Source organism: Sceloporus occidentalis, unplaced genomic scaffold, assembly GCF_023333645.1.
Source record: "Sceloporus occidentalis isolate IW3139 unplaced genomic scaffold, rSceOcc1.0.p SCAF_2, whole genome shotgun sequence".
NCBI classification, from domain to species: Eukaryota; Metazoa; Chordata; class Lepidosauria; order Squamata; family Phrynosomatidae; genus Sceloporus; species Sceloporus occidentalis.
The window spans coordinates 220,839,201-220,856,708 of record NW_028316982.1 but is presented as its reverse complement, the minus strand read 5'-3'; the positions used below and the strand labels follow the sequence as shown (position 1 = coordinate 220,856,708).

The following is a 17,508-nucleotide window of genomic DNA, read 5'->3' as shown; positions in this document are numbered from 1 at the left end:
AACAGCTTGTCAGTGTGTGTGGTTGTGTGCTTAGGATTTCTGTCAATGCATTCCAGTAACCCCAAAGTGAGAAATTCCCCATCAGGAAATGCCCAGAGGTAAGTAGTATTTGTTACAAGGTTATAAAGGAAGGAAATGCAAAACAGTGTTTGCCATCTGTCGTTATATCTCTATCATATGAGTTTCATCTTATATTAATTTTGAATTCCATGAGAGAGAGTCAGTCCTCTCTCAGTGTACTGTTTCATTAGGCATGGTCTTTTGCAAGATTCACTATCTGAGAATCATCATTTTTACAGCAAAGTTGTTCTGCTTTTTGGATTCACAGTGCAGTGAAATGATTAACACTGCACAACCATTGACTGTCCTCTTCCTGTCTGCAGCCCCATTGAATCTTTTGGCACCATCTTCTGATTGGATAGAACGTTCTTAGTTGACAGGTTTAGCCTGTCTACTTGACAGCACACCACACCACTGCTTTTATTTTATTGGTAAAGTAAATTCTTGAAGCAAAGAGGAAGTGTTCCTTTGTTGAATCTCTGACTTGGTTTCAGGAAAAAAACATAATTTTCACAGGGGATAGAAGATAGATTGTCCCTTAAAACCCACAACTTGAGATGTAGGTGCATCCTTTTATCACAGATATTTTAACTGGGAAATAATTTTGCATGAAGTAAAAATCGAAGCCAAGGAAGGCGCAAATAGACAGAGTAGCCACTCCTCTGCTTTATTGCTGGTCCTAACTTCATCATATCGAATGTTCTCCTGTATCAGTGGCATCCTGGCCCCAAGTGACACCCAGTGCAGGGGGCAGGGCTACTGAGGTCATGGCTAAAAGGCTGCACTTACCCCTTCTCCCTCCTCATGGCAACAGTGGCCTCATGAGGAAACCCCTACTGCCATGGGGAATTGAGACTGGGCACACTCAGACTTCTCTCTTTTTGTGGCAGGAAAGGCCTTCTCCCGAGGAACTGCTGCTGTCGCAGTGAATCAGCCAGCCACACTCAGCCTTCTTTATCCTTATGGCAGGAGCAGCTTCCTCATGAGGAAACCACTGGGGAAATGGGGCTGGGCATACACACTCCCCCCTGGTGGGATGATGGCCCCTCTTCTTGGGTGTCATCCACTGTGGGCCACACCCCTGCACCCTCTAGTGATGCCACTGTCCAGTATTGCATTAAGTTGCTTATTGTAATTGCACAGGTCCTAGACTGTATCATGTAACACAAGTAGTCTGTCCACATAAGCACTGTAATACCTCTTTTGAACTAGTGTGACACCCCACATCAGCTTTTGTTATCAGAGAAATCAACCTCTTATCTGAAATATTATACAGATTCATCTTTGTGCAAGTTGCTAAATGTGTGTCGTGGCTGTTGGATATTACTGTGAATCTCTTCCTTATTCTCACCACCTCTATAATGCTGAGAGTGTATAAAGTAGGAAATTCCATTCACACAATTTTATATTTAGCACTTTCCACTTCAAGGATATGTGAAGTTTCATCTATCAGATGAAAGGCAATGATAGTAATGTGACTGCTGTTGATTTGGGAAAAGTAATTTATGATAGAAATCTGTAGTTGGGCATTAATTCAGCTGTGGTCCTATAAAGCAGGCTGATCTTTTTTGGATTAGCTTTTCTCTGCTAGTTGAACTGTGTTGTTTGAATCCATAAGGGTGGCATTATGAACTTTATGGTGCCCTGCTTGTTTACTTTGTGCTGGTCTTAGCGAGAGGTGCGTCTTTGTACATAGAAACCATTGTCTTTATTGACAGAAGTCAGAGAGGTACATCTCCATGTGACTGACTGGTTCCTAGGATCTGGGTGGTTGCTGCCTACCTGTCTCTCCTCAAGTAGTAATACTTCAAGTTGGATAGTAACACTTTTAAGACGTTGTTTCAAATGGCAGCTGGATGAGACGGCTACAAATTAATTAGCTTATTAGTGCCACATTCTGTAAAAAGGCTGAGTTAGTGGAACCTCTTGTGTATAATAGTATTTTTACATTTTTATTACAAATTTCTCTTTTTCCTCATCTTTCCTTTCCAGTAGTCCAAAATCAAAGCAGGAGGTGATGGTCCGTCCCCCTACAGTGATGTCCCCATCTGGCAACCCGCAGCTGGACTCTAAATTCACTAACCAGGGTAAACAGGGGGGCTCCACAGGCCAATCCCAGCCCTCTCCCTGTGACCCCAAGAGTGGGGCCCATACACCAAAAGTGCTTCCAGGACAAGGGGGAAGCATGGGGTTGAAGAATGGGGCTGGCAATGGTTCAAAAGGGAAAGGAAAAAGAGAGAGGAGCATTTCAGCGGACTCGTTTGAACAGAGAGATGCTGGAACTCCCAGCGATGAATCTGAAATCAAAGGTATGTCTGTACATGAAGGGGCAGAAATAAAGGGTGGTATCAGTCCTGACTGGGAACTTCTGTAACCAGTCTCTTACTTTGTCTTTAATAATTTGCCTTGAGAACCTCTGGATTCTAGAAAAAGAGCAAGTGACAATAAATTAAGGAAAGCTTTGTATATTGAGGTAAATGAAAATTGATACATAGAAATGGTTCTGAAGAGATAGCAAGACTAGCTAGTGTCCTCAAAAAACTGAAATTTGCCACAGTGAATCCCTGTTAGTGAATACAAAGTAACTGAACTTTAGAAAAGACAAATGTTTGATCCTTTAAGAGTGTGTTTCCTATGTTTGATGAGAATATAAGGCTCACAAGCTAACAACACGCTGTAGCCAGTCCAATTGCCTGGCAGTGGGCTTTTCTTCCTGGAAATCAAGCAGATTGCTTCAGCTTTTGGGAGAGCATGGACTGTTAGGTTTAAATAGACAATAATACTTGAATATTTGAGTACCTTTCATAATTAACATGTATATATGTATTTTATACTTGACTATTTCCAATGAATTGCTAAAATACCTTATTGGAAGTAGGCAACGAAGTCAGCCTCTTTTTTCAAAGTAGATAATTTAGTCTAGTTTTTCAAAGCTGATGTAATCTGTTGTTTGTGTACTGTGTATTTCATTGGGTAGTTTATTGTTGTTGGACTGGTATTATCATTATCTTATGTTAAAATGCCAGATTATGAAGACACACAGAAGTTATAATGTAACTATAGACTTAAAAGTAGTTTAACATAACCCACTAAATATAGCAACAGCAACAAATACAGATAATACAACACCTTATTAAAAGGCCTTTCCCATAAACAGTACATTCTGAAAGACTTGTTGAAAGAAAAAAGTCTTCTCCTGCATCTGAAAGGACATTATAGATGATGCCACTCTAGCCTCTCTAGGGAAGGTGTCCAGAGCTTAAGCACAGCCATTGGGATGGGCCTCTCCCGTGTTCCTATTCAAGGTACCTGAAAGGGTAGTGGGATGCATTGAAGATCCTCTTCTGAAGATTTCAAGATACAGGCAGAAGCATATGGGGTAATAGGATCCTTCTGATAACCTGGACCTGAGTTATATAGAGCTTTACAATGATAATTTTGAATTATATCTTAAAACTGACTAGTAGCCAGTTGAGCTGTTTTTTAAAAGCGATTTTTTATGCTCCATATAACTAGTCCCAGTAAGAGGTCTGGCTGGAGTTCATTGAACTAGTTGAAGTTCTTGAACAATGTTCAAAAGCAGCCTCACATAGAATGCCATATATACTTGACTATAAATTGATCTCATGTATAAGTCAGGTCAATTTTTGGTGCCAAAATTGTTGATTTTGATATGGCCTGTGGATAAATTGAGGGTCAGACTAAATGAGGCAGCCTGGCTGGGAAGAGGCTGTGGTGGCAATTGATCACCTCCTCTGCCTTTTCCTAACCAGGTTGCCCCCTCCGGAGGTAGTCCAGCTTAAAAGAGTCTGCAGCAGTGATTGATTGCGTTCCTAGCCTCTTCCCAGCTGGGTTGCCCTCTCCAGAGGCAGCCCAGCCGAGAAGAGGCTCCGTGTATTGACCTATCTATAAGTCAACCCAGGTTTTTTTTAATCAATTTTTGACCTACATTTTCCGACTTATACACAAGTATATACAGTACGTTATAGTAATCCATAATAGTGTGTAGTGTTAATGTGCCAGTATCTTGTTGTGATCCCTTGGGAAAGAGTGAGTTAAAGGCACATTAAAGGAATGCAAGTTACCTTGGAGGAGGTATGTAAGACAAGAGAGTTGCTCTTCAGATCCCTTATCTGAGCCCTGACTATATACTGAGGAAACATCTGTACTTTGCCTTTTGGATGTGGAATACTGGGTTGCTAATGACCCTCCTGGTCTAATTGAGGCAGGAGTGGCAATAAGATCTCCACTCCCACCCCTTTCTCTCCTCCCACAAGAGGATTTATTGTGCTATTTATTGTGCCAATTTATTTATTGTGCCAATTTAATAGAGCTGATTTTAGTGAGCAGTTGACCATTTTTATATCTGCTAATGATCACTGTTTCCCCATACTTGAAAATGTAGTCTTGACTGAGGTAGGAAAAGACTTTCTGTTGGTACTCTGTGGCATTTGGGGAAGCAGATCTAATATGCCAGTCCCAAAGGTTCTGCTCTGTTTAAAAGTGTGATAGGGACTGTTCAGATAAGGCTTATGAGTGCTACTGTTGGGCTTGTGGTAGTGTTGCTTGTGTAAATCCCATGTGTTCTACATGGGAGTTGTCTTAATTGGTTAACATGGTTTACGTGATCACTGCCAGCATTCAGCAGTCACCTTTTCGCATTCACACAAATAGCACGTATGCTTGAGTGCTGCTTAACCACAAGCCTGTTGGCTCTGTGCAAGCTCAAGGCACTCAGGGGAGCCACCAGCTGTAGTAAAGCAAGCAAAAGCATGCAATTATATCTGTTCATCCCAGGTTTTCCCAATTGACCTTCCTTCTCTTTTACTTATTTACTTTTTTCCTTTACCTTTAGGTTGTAAGCCTGCAGGCAAGACCTTTGTAGGGTGTTTACCTTCTGTGTAAGATGCCTTGCAGTTATAGGTGGTCAAATAATTAAGGTTTCATAAAAAAGATTAGGAATCTTTTTATACTATCAGCACCATTTTGACTTATACTGTGCTCAAGTGTTCAGTTTTTGGATGAGCCAGAAATAGTCCTGTTATGTATATTCTGTATCATCTATTTTACATAGCATTACTTAGAATGCAGGAGGAATGAATACTGAGCAGAGCAAGCAAACAAGGAGGTGAAGAGTCAAGTGCTGAACAAAAACACTTTGGAGTTCTTATACAGTGATAGTCAGACAGTTCTGTATGTTTGGTGATTTACTTCCTGCTTTTGAAGGATTCTGAAATGTGTTGGCTATTTACATATTATATACCTATTGGGGTCTTTTTCCAATGCTTTCTGACCTTTTGTTTGTTTATTTTTGGTTTGCATTACTTGTGGTGTAAAGTTCAGGCAGCTAGTAGCTAGTGGCACATTTTTTAAAAAAAGTTGGGCTAGGTGATTGGCACTTGAATTGCCTCAGTGAGGAGAAAGTAGGTTTCATATCTTTCCTGATCTTTAAATTTAGTGGGAAATAATAAGGTTTTGCACTTTAGAATGTGGGACTGTGCTTTCTTTTAAAGGCCATAAACTAAGTCTTCTGTCTATTACTTTGTAATGTTGATTTTTCTCAAACAGCTCTTTCTTCCATAGCTTTTGAATCAAACCTTTTTCTTAGGCATCATTTGTCAGATTTGGATCCTCCAGATGTTGTTAGACTTCAACACCCAAATCCCCTAGCCATCACAGTCAGGGAGTCTAGGGGTTTGTAGTTCAACATCATCTGGGGGACCCAAATTTGAGAAATGGTACATTAATCGGTGACAAAATACAGACAGTGAGCATTTTCTTGTCTTTTAATATACTGTTTTATCATAAGAATGTTTTTGCTTTTGGAAGATCTTCTGTCTGCTGTATTTCTGTTAAGGAAGTGGTATAAGTCTATTGAAAATACACTACCTATGTGCTCTTGTCGCTTCTGATGTGTCAATGTGGTAGCAATTCATCATTGGTTAGCCTTGTCTTGGTAAGAATTTGTATAGAAAGTCTCTTAAACATGGTAGGCATAATCATCTGCAGAGAGACAAGTTCAACTGTTAACTGAATTGAACTCTGGAAATGCTTTTCATTTAGCCAAATAGTGTAAACGATTTAATAGCTTGCAAGTGGAGGGATTTCATCAGACCTTAACAGGACCAATCAGATTGGAATTTTTTTATACAAATGCATTCCATAGTGTAGTTCAAAACAACACATTGTGTATGTAAAGTGTAGTAATAGAGGTCTAATTTCCACTAGTGGAGCTAGGAGAACCTAACGTGGGGAGATGGTTTCACTACACCCAAAGTGAGTAAGGATCTAACAGTAGGCTATCAGAGAAATGAAGTCTGAGTTTCTGTGACTCCTTGACACAGACACCTCTGCTTCCTTCATTTCAGATCTTGGTTCTGCTGATCATACAAAATCACAAGATTCCCAACATACAGTGCACTCCATGGCTTCTTCAAATGTTTCGGCTCCACGTTCTTCCACACCTTCCCATGGTCAGGCTGCCACTTCAGAGCCAGGTAGCCTACAGAAGACTCCATCCAAAGTGGTCTATGTCTTTTCAACAGAAATGGCTAATAAGTAAGTGAATCTCTGATTCTGTAGAGCATAGCCACAATGTCTAGTTTAATTTACGATGGGATACTGAAACATCTTCACACATGGATTTTTCTACCTGGCTTTTGCAATATCATATGACAACTGCACATAAGAGAGAGAGAGAGAGAGTGAGAGTGTGTGTGTTTGGGTGTTAATACTTGTATCCAGTGAAGATCAATCATGACTTTATATTATAAGTGCACCAGTTGAAATAAATTTTTGTACAGTTGGCCCTTGCTTTACGCGGGGGATCCATTCCGGACCCCCCCCCCGCGTAAGGCGAATTCCGCCTATGCTCAAGTGCCATTAGAAACAATGGGGCTCGTGCATGGCGGTGCGCGGGGTGCAATGGGTGCGCGCGCCCATTCATTTGAATGGGACGCGCCGCCCCGTGCGCTCCCCACGGCTTGAACGCGTATGCTCAAGACCATGTAAAGCACGCCCGCGTATAACACGGGTGAACTGTACCTCTCTCATATCACAGGTGACAGGTGGGCCTGATGTATATTTGTGCTTCCAGTGCAATTGGATGCATGTAGGAAAAGGAAAATTATTACCCCTTCTAAACAGTCCAAATACTTCAGGATCTCCTCTTTGTATGGACATACAGCAGGCTAATGAAGTGGCTAGGCTATCTGCAACCTCACATCATTGGACTCTTATCATCCTGGACATTAATTTTGCATGAAGATCAATTTGAATTTCCCTATCAAAACATGATTAGTTATTTGAAATAAACATTAATAATCTCTCTCTCTCTCTCTCTCTCTCTCTGTGTGTGTGTGTGTGTGTGTGTGTGTGTGTGAAGTCAAGTCAGTCAGTCAGTCAGTCAGTCAAGGGAGGGGTGGCGTTTTATGTCATTGACATAATGTGGTTTATCCTTCAGCTTTCTTTTCTGTACAGTCTCAGTTACAAAAAAGACCCAGATTTTGTGCAACGGAAGAACTGGTATGCTCAATAATTCTTGGTTGCATTTGTCTTCTCAGGGCTGCAGAAGCGGTGCTGAAGGGACAAGTGGAAACCATTGTTTCCTTTCACATTCAAAATATTTCTAACAAGACAGAACGAAACACTGCACCTTTGGTAAGTAATTTCACTAGTGGAAAATGGGGATAAAACTGGGAGGAAGCTGCAAGTAGCTTAGAAGAGTGTGGTTTTCCTGAAATACCTGCTCCAGCTTTAGAGGTTAAATAACATTAGTCAAATGCAGCCTGAAAGCTTGGATTCCTTATCCAGATTTTTCTAAGTTAGAGCCATCTCAAATTATTTTTGTCTTTTCTTTTTTATAGAACACACAGATTCCACCACTCCGAAATGATACAAAGCCCCAAGTTCCATCACAGTTGCCTGCGTCTCAAGAGCCAACTACTCCCCAGAATGCCAAAATGCAGCAAACTCCACCCATTCCAGTGCCAGCACCAGCACCCAAATCTACTGGCCCTCCATGCCCTATTGACCAGGACAATCCTGGATTAGAAAGTAAAGGGATGTCTGCAGGGAGTCCTGCGAATTCCACCCCACTCCAAACAGAAGGATTTGGGCAAACTTCGACCCCTAATAATCGAGCTGTTAGTCCAGTATCCCAAGGGAGTAATAGCTCTACTGCAGACCCTAAAGGTCCCAACCAGCAGGTATCTGGAGGGGACCCACCAAACATGGGTGAAAATCCAGATGGGCTGTCTCAAGAACAGCTGGAGCACAGAGAACGTTCACTGCAGACTTTACGTGATATTCAACGTATGCTTTTCCCAGATGAGAAGGAGTTTGCTGGAGGCCAAACTGGAGGCCCTCCATCAAATTCTGGAATGCTGGATGGTCCCCAAAAGAAACCAGAAGGTCCAATACAGGCCATGATGGCTCAATCCCAAAGTTTAGGCAAAGGACCTGGACCCCGGACAGAAGGAGGGCCCCCCTTTGGTTCCCAGGGTCACAGAGACATGCCATTCTCACCAGATGAAGTTGGACCACCATCAATAAACTCTCAGTCTGGCCCTATAGGACCAGATCATCTGGATCACATGACCCCTGAACAGGTGGCTTGGCTGAAACTGCAACAAGAGTTCTATGAAGAAAAGAGGAGAAAACAAGAACAGGTTGTGCAGCAGTGTTCTCTACAGGATATGATGGTTCACCAGCATGGGCCTCGAGGGTTGGTCAGAGGACCCCCACCTCCATATCAGATGACCCCAGGTGAAGGCTGGGGACCTGGGGGCCCAGAACCCTTTTCTGAAAATATGGCTATGCCCCATTCACTGCCCCCAAGGGGCATGGCCCCCCATCCCAATGTACCTGGCAGTCAGATGCGGTTGCCTGGATTTGCTGGAATGATAAACCCTGACATAGAGGGTCCCAACGTCCCTGTCCCAAACACCACATCTAGACCTGGTCTTTCTGGTGTCCCTTGGCCAGAGGATGTGCCAAAAATTCCAGATGGCCGAAATTTCCCTCCTGGGCAGGGTGTATTCAGTGGCCCTGGTCGGGGGGAAAGGTTTCCAAATCCTCAGGGCTTGCCTGAGGAGATCTTTCAACAGCAGTTATCCGAAAAACAGCTAGGACTTCCCCCTGGTATAAGCATAGAAGGAATTAGGCCTGGCATGGAGATGAACCGGATGATTCCCCCTCAGAGACACATGGAGCCTGGCAATAACCCCATCTTTCCACGAATGCCAGTTGAAGGATCTATGAGCCCTTCTAGAGATTTCCCAAAAGGAATGCCACCTCAGATGGCAGCTGGTAGAGAGATGGAATTTGGGATGGGCCCCAGTAACATGAAAGGGGATATCAGTCTGAATGTTAACATGAGTTCTAATCCACCAATGATACCTCAGAAAATGAGGGAAGCTGGAGTAGGCCCAGAGGAAATTATGAAGATGCGCCCAGGTGTCTCAGAAATGCTCCCCTCTCAGCCGAAAATGGTACCCTTGCCATTTGGTGAGCACCCCCAGCAGGACTACGCAATGGGCCCAAGACCTTTCCATCCAATGTCTCAGGGCCCAGGTGTTGGTCTCCGGAATCATAGAGAACAAGTAGGGCCTGACCAAAGGACTAACAACCGGCTTAGCCACATGCCACCACTACCTCTAAACCCCTCCAGTAACCCAAACAGCCTCAACACAGCTCCTCCCGTTCAGCGTAATCTTGGACGCAAACCTTTGGATGTCTCTGTTGGTGCAAGCCAGGTTCATTCTCCAGGCATAAATCCACTGAAGTCTCCCACCATGCGCCAGGTCCAGTCTCCTATGTTGGGTTCGCCCTCTGGGAACCTCAAGTCTCCCCAGACTCCCTCCCAGCTGGCAGGGATATTGGCAGGTCCGACTGCTGCAGCTGCTGCTGCTTCAATCAAATCTCCCCCAGTGATGGGTTCTGCTGCCGCATCTCCTGTCCATCTCAAATCTCCATCCCTCCCTGCACCTTCTCCTGGATGGACTTCATCTCCAAAGCCCCCATTACAGAGTCCTGGAATCCCACCCAACCACAAAACTTCTCTTGCCATGTCTTCACCAGCCATGATGGGAAATGTTGAATCAGGTCAGTGCCCTTCCCACAATACCTGCTTCTCTATCTCTATCGCTATTTCTGTCTCTGTCTCTCTGGTTAGTAAGGGTTGCACTTAGGGACTAAATACTCAGAAGGCTCAAGATCCTGTGTGATCTTGAAAACTAAGTAGGGCCACGCCTGGTGTGTACTTCGATGAGCAGTGACAAAGAAATGGTCCTGTGGGCTATGTTTCTGAGGAAGACAGTGGCAATCTACCTGCAGTCTTCTCTGCCTAAGAAAACCCTATGAAATTCATGAGGTCACCATAAGTCAACAGGTGACATGAAGGTGTGCCAACATGCAGGTATGCGTGCACACACAGATTGCTACCTTTCTCTTAACCTGGGTTTGCTTTATTGCCTTTTATCAGCAATGGTGCATATAAACCAGCGACACCCTGTTTCGTTTGGTAAAGAAGCTGGAGGAAAGTTCTTAGATGTGTGGGTTGGCTTGGCGGGGGTCACCAAATGGCACTAATTGGTTCATGAGTACCTTAGATTATGAAGAGATGAGTGTACAGATATTTCAAACTAGCAAATATATGTAGGTGAGTAACATAAATTTTGCATATAGTCAAGGCTATAGGATCCCATGTAATCTGGAGCAGGTTAACTTTCTCTTGCATCTAATCCTGGAAGGAGTATTGCACAGGAAGAACACTTTGCTTATTTCCTGCGCAAATTTAAGGACCTGACAATCACAGCAAAAAATAGAATAGGCATTGTTTACCACAGGATGATTCCTGTGATGTTTTTTTCTGTATTGAAATAAGGAAACATATAATGGGGGCATGGGAATGTTCTCATTAAACAGTTTAGATGGTATACAGCATTTGGTAAATTCTCTGTACCTTTCCTGGCTTCATAGATCTTTCGTTGGGAGGAAGTTAGTTTAACATTGGGTCAGGAATTTGTCTCTGTTGAGAATTGTTAGGCAGATGCCAGTTGAATACTTTCATGGATCTTACCATTCCACACAATATAGCTCCCCCTCCTCAATCTTGATTTGCATGGTCTTGTTTGCCCTGCAGAATTGCAAGTCCCAGTTAATCTTCCAGATTTATAGCTTAAAGGGGGCTGACTGTTCTCATCCAGCAAGGTTCTAATAAAGCCAGTCCCCAGTGTACAGTGTTTGCATGCAGTTGTTTGATGGAGCTAGCCTTGGGAGCTCTTCAGTCTGTGAAATCACATTATTCCAGGAATTAGGAAAGCAATTTAGACAACTGTTAGACTATATTGCCCTCTAGTGTTTCTAAGCAATCACTGCAATGGCATGCTTTTTTTAAAGACAGCTGAATGTTTTTGTAGTTCTGACTCTGAAGCAGTTTATAAAATGCAGTACTTTCCATGGTCTAGAGGGGAATACATGTCTTGAACACAGGGCCCAGGTGCATTTCTTGGCAGGAAGAGAGCTCCTGCCACTTAGAGTAGATGATAGTCAAGACTAGGTAAACAAATGTTTTGACTATATAAAGTAGCTTCATATGGGTACAGTGGCATCTAGTCCAGAGCACTGGTAACTCATGAGTAAACAGACTTGTAGTGGGACTCAATGAAGCACTGTAGATAAAAACTAATTTTGACAATTAGTTAACTTACACTTTTTTTAAGGTGGTGCACCCCCTTCAACGGTTAGCCAAGCTGCTCCTGTGACTCTTCCTGGAAATCTTCCTTCAAGCAGTCCATACACAATGCCCCCAGAACCTACCCTGTCTCAAAACCCACTCTCCATCATGATGTCCCGGATGTCCAAGTTTGCAATGCCCAGCTCTACACCACTCTATCATGATGCTATCAAGACTGTAGCCTCTTCAGATGATGACTCCCCCCCAGCACGTTCCCCAAACTTGCCGCCAATGAACAATCTTTCAGGTAAGAAGTCCCCTGAGGTTGCTGCACCTAAGAGATAGTAGAACTAGATGCTCTCTGAATCTGGAGAGAGAATGTCATAGGGAGATGCTGAGGAAAATAGCAATTGCCTGTGTAATTTGTGTAAACCCATTCACTAGTCCTCTGTTGCAGTTGATGTATCAAGAGGATTCACAGTGTGCTAACTGAGGGTAGGAAAAAGTATGTGTTAGGGTAATTTAATGTTACCCTAATGAAAGAGGCTGTTCCTGTAAAATATTTTTCCATCCCTGGGACATTGTGTATTTTTCCATGCTGAGTATTGTGACCTCCCAACTTTGGAGCAGATCTCTTTTTTACAGTGGGGTTAGGAAAGAAAAGTGGAGATTCTATCCTATTGTTAAGGGGTCATCTTTCTTGTGAGAAATTTATCATGAATGAATGAGAGCAAATTTCTTATTCTGATGTTGAAATAATATTGTTACTGTGACTGAATGATTACATTGAGGACTGACAGTGTAGGTGTTCTTCTAGTATCCAGAGACATTTTGTGAAAGAGAAGGAGCAGGTAATAACTTTATTTGATGCTTTCTGGTCAGGCTGAGTGAAGGTTAAAATGGTGTTGTGTCAAGCTGACTTGAACAATGTTGCATTGTCTTCCACAGAGATCCTTGCTTTTACTTGAAAGTATGCATTCCTTGATCAAAGTTCCAGGATCATCAGACTCTAGGTCAGGCGTGGGTAGCTTGTGAACTACAACTCCCATCAGTCCTAGACAACACAGGCAGGGTGAGGGATGGTGGGGGTTGTGGTCCATCAACTTCTGGAGGGCACACATTGGAACCCTGTGATTTGGCTTTTATTTTGTGAAGGTACCCCCTTTCTCTTTAACAAGCAGGATGGAAATGAGAATGACATATCTTAAAGTGACTATAGTCCTCTAGCAGTAAAGTTCAGTGAGGCTGTTGTGGCTGATATTAAGCTGGCCTCTTACTGAACAGCTCAAGATTAATAAATTATATCTCTGCACTGCCCTATATCTGTGAAGTTATGCTTTACTTGTGACTTCCTTGTGACTTCTTGAAGAAATTAGGAATAATAAGTTAACATCCTTTTTCCTTCTTAAAGCATGGCTGGATTTCCTTTTTCTAGTACTGTATTTTCAAACTTTTTGGGAGGCCTAAAAATGTTGGTATAATAACAAACTGCCCTTCCTGATATTTGGCTACTGCCTTTGGCCATGCATAGCCACAAGGAAATGGTATGTTTTAGGGTATATTTGGGACAAGAGGCTTTGTCTTCTGAACTGTATGCACCCCAGGGTGATGTCTTCAAATTCTTCACAGCAAGGATGGATAGCTAGAAATTGTACAACTTTCTTGCCATTGGTTATACAGGTTAGGGTGATTGATGTGTATTACAGTTCAGTCACATCTAGAATAGCCATGGCAAACCCATGGCATGTGTGGGCTCTGTGGGCACATAAGGCCACCAGTGACGGAAGGAGGGAAGAGGGGGCAGGAGAAGGAAATGGGGTGACAGCAGCAGCTCCATGCTACCCACCCACCAGTGAGAGCTGGAAAGGAAGGAGGAAAAAAAGGAGGAAGGAGTGGTAGTGGTAGCAGTCTCATGCTGCCACCAGTAAGAGCCAGGAGAGAGGAAGAGGAGGCAGGAGGAAGTGGAAGTGGCGGCAGCCCCATGCCTCCAGTGATCGTCCCACCCCCCACCGGTGAGAGGAGGGAGGGAGAGGAAGGGGAAGAAGAAACAGGAAAAGGAGAAGGAAGAGGAAGCAGCGGTAGCCCAGCATTCTGTTGGGTGGGGGGTGTTTGCTGTTGCTAGCCTGAGGGTGAGAGAGTGTGCCTTGGTTGTGTGTGTCTTCGTCATTTCTAGTGAACCCTATCATGGGGTTTTCTTGGCAAGTTTCTTGGGGGGGGGGGGGTTGCTATTGATAGCCTGAGACTGAGAGTGTGCCTTGGTTGGGTGTGTCTTCGTCGTTCCTGGTGACCCTAAGGTGAAAGTATCGTGGGGTTTTCTTAGCAAGTTTCATCAGAGGGGTTTGCTAGCCTGAGGCTGAGAGAGTGTGCCTTGGATTCCCCCCCCCCCCCCCCCCGGAAGTCCCAACTGAGTTTGGGTGCTTGGTCTTTAAAATGTTTGCCATAACTGATTTAGAAGGTTGCAAGCGTATATCCTTGGGAGAGAAGTCAACAACTGAAAAGTTCCCTCATTTGAGAAGCTCATATGGTACTTTAATCAGTCTGAAACATCCATTTAGTGTTTGTATTAAATCTTATTAGTGTATAGTCAACATAAGACTAAATACACAAGGGAAGTGAACCAATCCTGTAATTGCTCTGTTCATGTGTATGTAAAAAAAATGTACCTGAGTCAAAAAACTGGAAATTCAGGGTTCAGGGTTATGTGGTGAACCTCTTTGGGTAGAGAAAGCTTTCCACTACAAACCTACCTCTTGTCTGCTAGGGCAAAGAGTATGGAGCTGGCACACTTAACTTTCTCATGGGTTTGTTTAACTCGTATATTGAGCACCTGAAGAGGGCTTTGGTGTAAACAAAAAATAAAGTGTCCGTAAACCCAGTACTCTGGAAGAAAATTAATACAGTATATGAACAATCAAAGGAAATGGCCTATGTAGAGTGTTTTGACATATTAGGAATTCTGATTGAATAATTGTTTGTTGCATGCCTTCAAGTCATTTCCAACTTATGGCAACTGTAAAGGGGGACCTATAGAGAAAAAGTTGGGTGATTTGCACTAGAAATTTAGTAGAAAGTTTTTTTTCCATCTACTTAGCTCTATGCTTATTTCTTTCTTTCTAGGGATGGGCATCAATTCCCAGAATCCTCGTGTTTCAGGTCCTAACCAGTCGGGCCCAATGCCAACTCTTAGCCCAATGGGAATGACTCAGCCTCTAACTCACAGTAACCAGATGCCCTCTCCAAATGCTATGGGACCCAGTATACCTCCTCATGGGGTCTCTGTGGGGCCTGGCCTCATGTCACACAATCCAATGATGGGCCATGGTTCCCAAGAGCCACCAATGGTACCTCAAGGACGCCTGGGCTTCCCACAGGGCTTTCCTCCAGTACAGTCACCTCCCCAGCAGGTGCCATTTCCACACAATGGACCTAGTGGAGGACAAGGCAACTTTCCAGCTGGAATGAGCTTCCATGGTGAAGGACCTCTGGGGCGTCCCACCAGCATGCCCCAAAGTTCAGCAGATCCAGCACTTTGTAAGTCTGGAGGTCCTGCAGGACCAGACTCTTTCACTGTCCTAGGAAACAACATGCCTTCAGTTTTTACTGATCCAGAGCTGCAGGAAGTGATTCGCCCTGGAGCCACTGGCATACCAGAATTTGACCTATCCAGGATTATTCCATCCGAGAAGCCCAGCCAGACACTACAGTATTTCCCTCGTGGGGAAGTGCCAGGCCGAAAGCAGCCACAGGGTGTTGGTCCTGGCTTTTCTCACATGCAGGGAATGATGGGAGAACAGAATCCAAGAATGGGGCTGGCATTACCTGGCATGGGAGGCCCAGGGCCAGTAGGCACACCTGATATTCCTCTTGGAACAGCATCCTCCATGCCAGGCCATAACCCAATGAGACCACCTGCCTTTCTGCAACAAGGCATGATGGGGCCGCATCATCGAATGATGTCACCAGCACAAACAGCAATGCCTGGCCAACCCACTCTTATGAGCAACCCAGTAGGTATGATTCCAGGCAAGGACCGAGCTCCTGCTGGGTTGTATAGCCACCCAGGACCTGTGGGTTCGCCTGGTATGATGATGTCAATGCAGGGCATGATAGGACCCCAACAGAACATCATGATTCCACCACAGATGAGACCCCGGGGTATGGCTGGTGATGTAGGCATGGGAGGATTTAGCCAAGGCCCTGGAAATCCAGGGAACATGATGTTTTAAGCTGCTACGTAAAGACTGGATGGTTCCGATCCATGTTGAGATGAGATTCCAGGTCCTGTGGGCTGCCTGAGAGCTCCAGGAGCACAGTTTGGCCATGCAATAGGTGAAAACAGACCAGAGGATGCTTTGGGAAATCTCGAATGTATGGAATTACCTGAAAACAAATGAATTCATTTTAACAGGTTGTTTTTTTAAGATTTATTTTTTAAAAATTATTTTTGTGTACTTGGGTATCCTGTGATGGCACCTGCTTTGAGAATCTGTAGCTGTATTTTGAGAATTGCCATTTGTCACAAGTTGCACCATTCTCTGTATGTTTACGTCCTTTGGACTGACTTCTCCCAGGACTCTATTATTTTGGGGGGTTATTTTTGTGTACTGTACTATATTGTAAAAGGGATTTTAGCAGAGGCTTTAGTCTTTGGGGTGAGAGGCTGTTTACTTTTAGGTGGAAAATCCATCTTCAGAACTTTGGACTATTTTCCTTCAACTCCAATGTATAGAAAAACCAAACTACGACCTCAGAGCAGAGTATTAATGAAAAGCACAAAAGGAACTTAAGTTCAGTGAGGGGGATTCTTTAAAAAAAAATAAGTTAAGGACATATTTTTCAAATTATGGAGTGCTGCCCAGCACCTTTTTTGTCTCTCCCTCCCACTCTTTAAAAAAAAAGCATCTTGGTCCTCCCCATCCCTTTTACTGTTTTCTCCTCTGGCAGCTGCAATACATTGTATTATTTTGGGGAGCATATCTAGGAGAGCCCTTTCTCATGCTGGGAGTGTTGCCACTTTCAGGAAGAGGCTGGACTTGGACACTGTTACATTTACAGTAGTCTTACTGTTTCTTATTATCCTTTTTCTTACAACCCTCCAAGTGACTTTATTAATGTGGGAGTGGAACAGACACTAAAAGTTATCCTGACTTTTTTGTGGCTTTTTTTTTGTTCCCCAGCGTAAAACGTTCTGTGTAACCTCCATTAAATTTGGTACAAAACCACTTGCCAGGGCTGTGGTGTCAGAAAAATAAAATATATTGTTTCTTACAAAAAAATTCCCAAAAGGGAACCATTTTCTTTTTTTTCTCCCCACCCCCAAATCTAGCAATGACATGAGGCTTGTTTCACCCTTTGCTTCTTGTGGTTGGCAAAATTACTTTTGCAGTTCTATTTTGAAAGTACTTTCTTCTGATAAACTTTTGCATTACACACCCAGAAAAGACAACTTCAGCCTTAACACAACTTGATCTAACTTAATCGTATTGCTTGCACATAAAGCTTCCAGTGGTGTTTCAGTTCTGTACAGTATACAGTAGGCAAGGATAGTACAACCTGATTCCTGCTCATCAGTGGCTGGGGCAGGGTACAGAAACGTTGTCGCTATAAGTGAGGAGGCAGTCTCCACCTTCCAATCCCATATTCCCCAATACAGCTAGGTTGTGGGGAAATTTCAGAAGCAACACAGGGAGCAGCTGAAGGACTATGGTTCTGCAGACCATCATTTTCTGGGTTATATTGCTGACTAGTCAAAATGATTGAAGCATGGTTTC

General features: G+C 43.5%; 1 protein-coding gene across 1 annotated transcript; it reads left to right on the top strand.

The window, feature by feature from the left end:
* Positions 1-16: 16 nt before the first annotated feature.
* Positions 17-17,505, top strand: BCL9 (BCL9 transcription coactivator). The gene is made up of 7 exons (XM_089512222.1): positions 17-98; positions 2,053-2,369; positions 6,429-6,618; positions 7,623-7,719; positions 7,926-10,164; positions 11,784-12,044; positions 14,855-17,505. Exons 1-7 carry the CDS (start codon positions 46-48, stop codon positions 15,961-15,963), a joined length of 4,266 nt encoding a protein of 1,421 aa, XP_089368348.1. The 5' UTR covers positions 17-45; the 3' UTR covers positions 15,964-17,505.
* Positions 17,506-17,508: the final 3 nt, after the last annotated feature.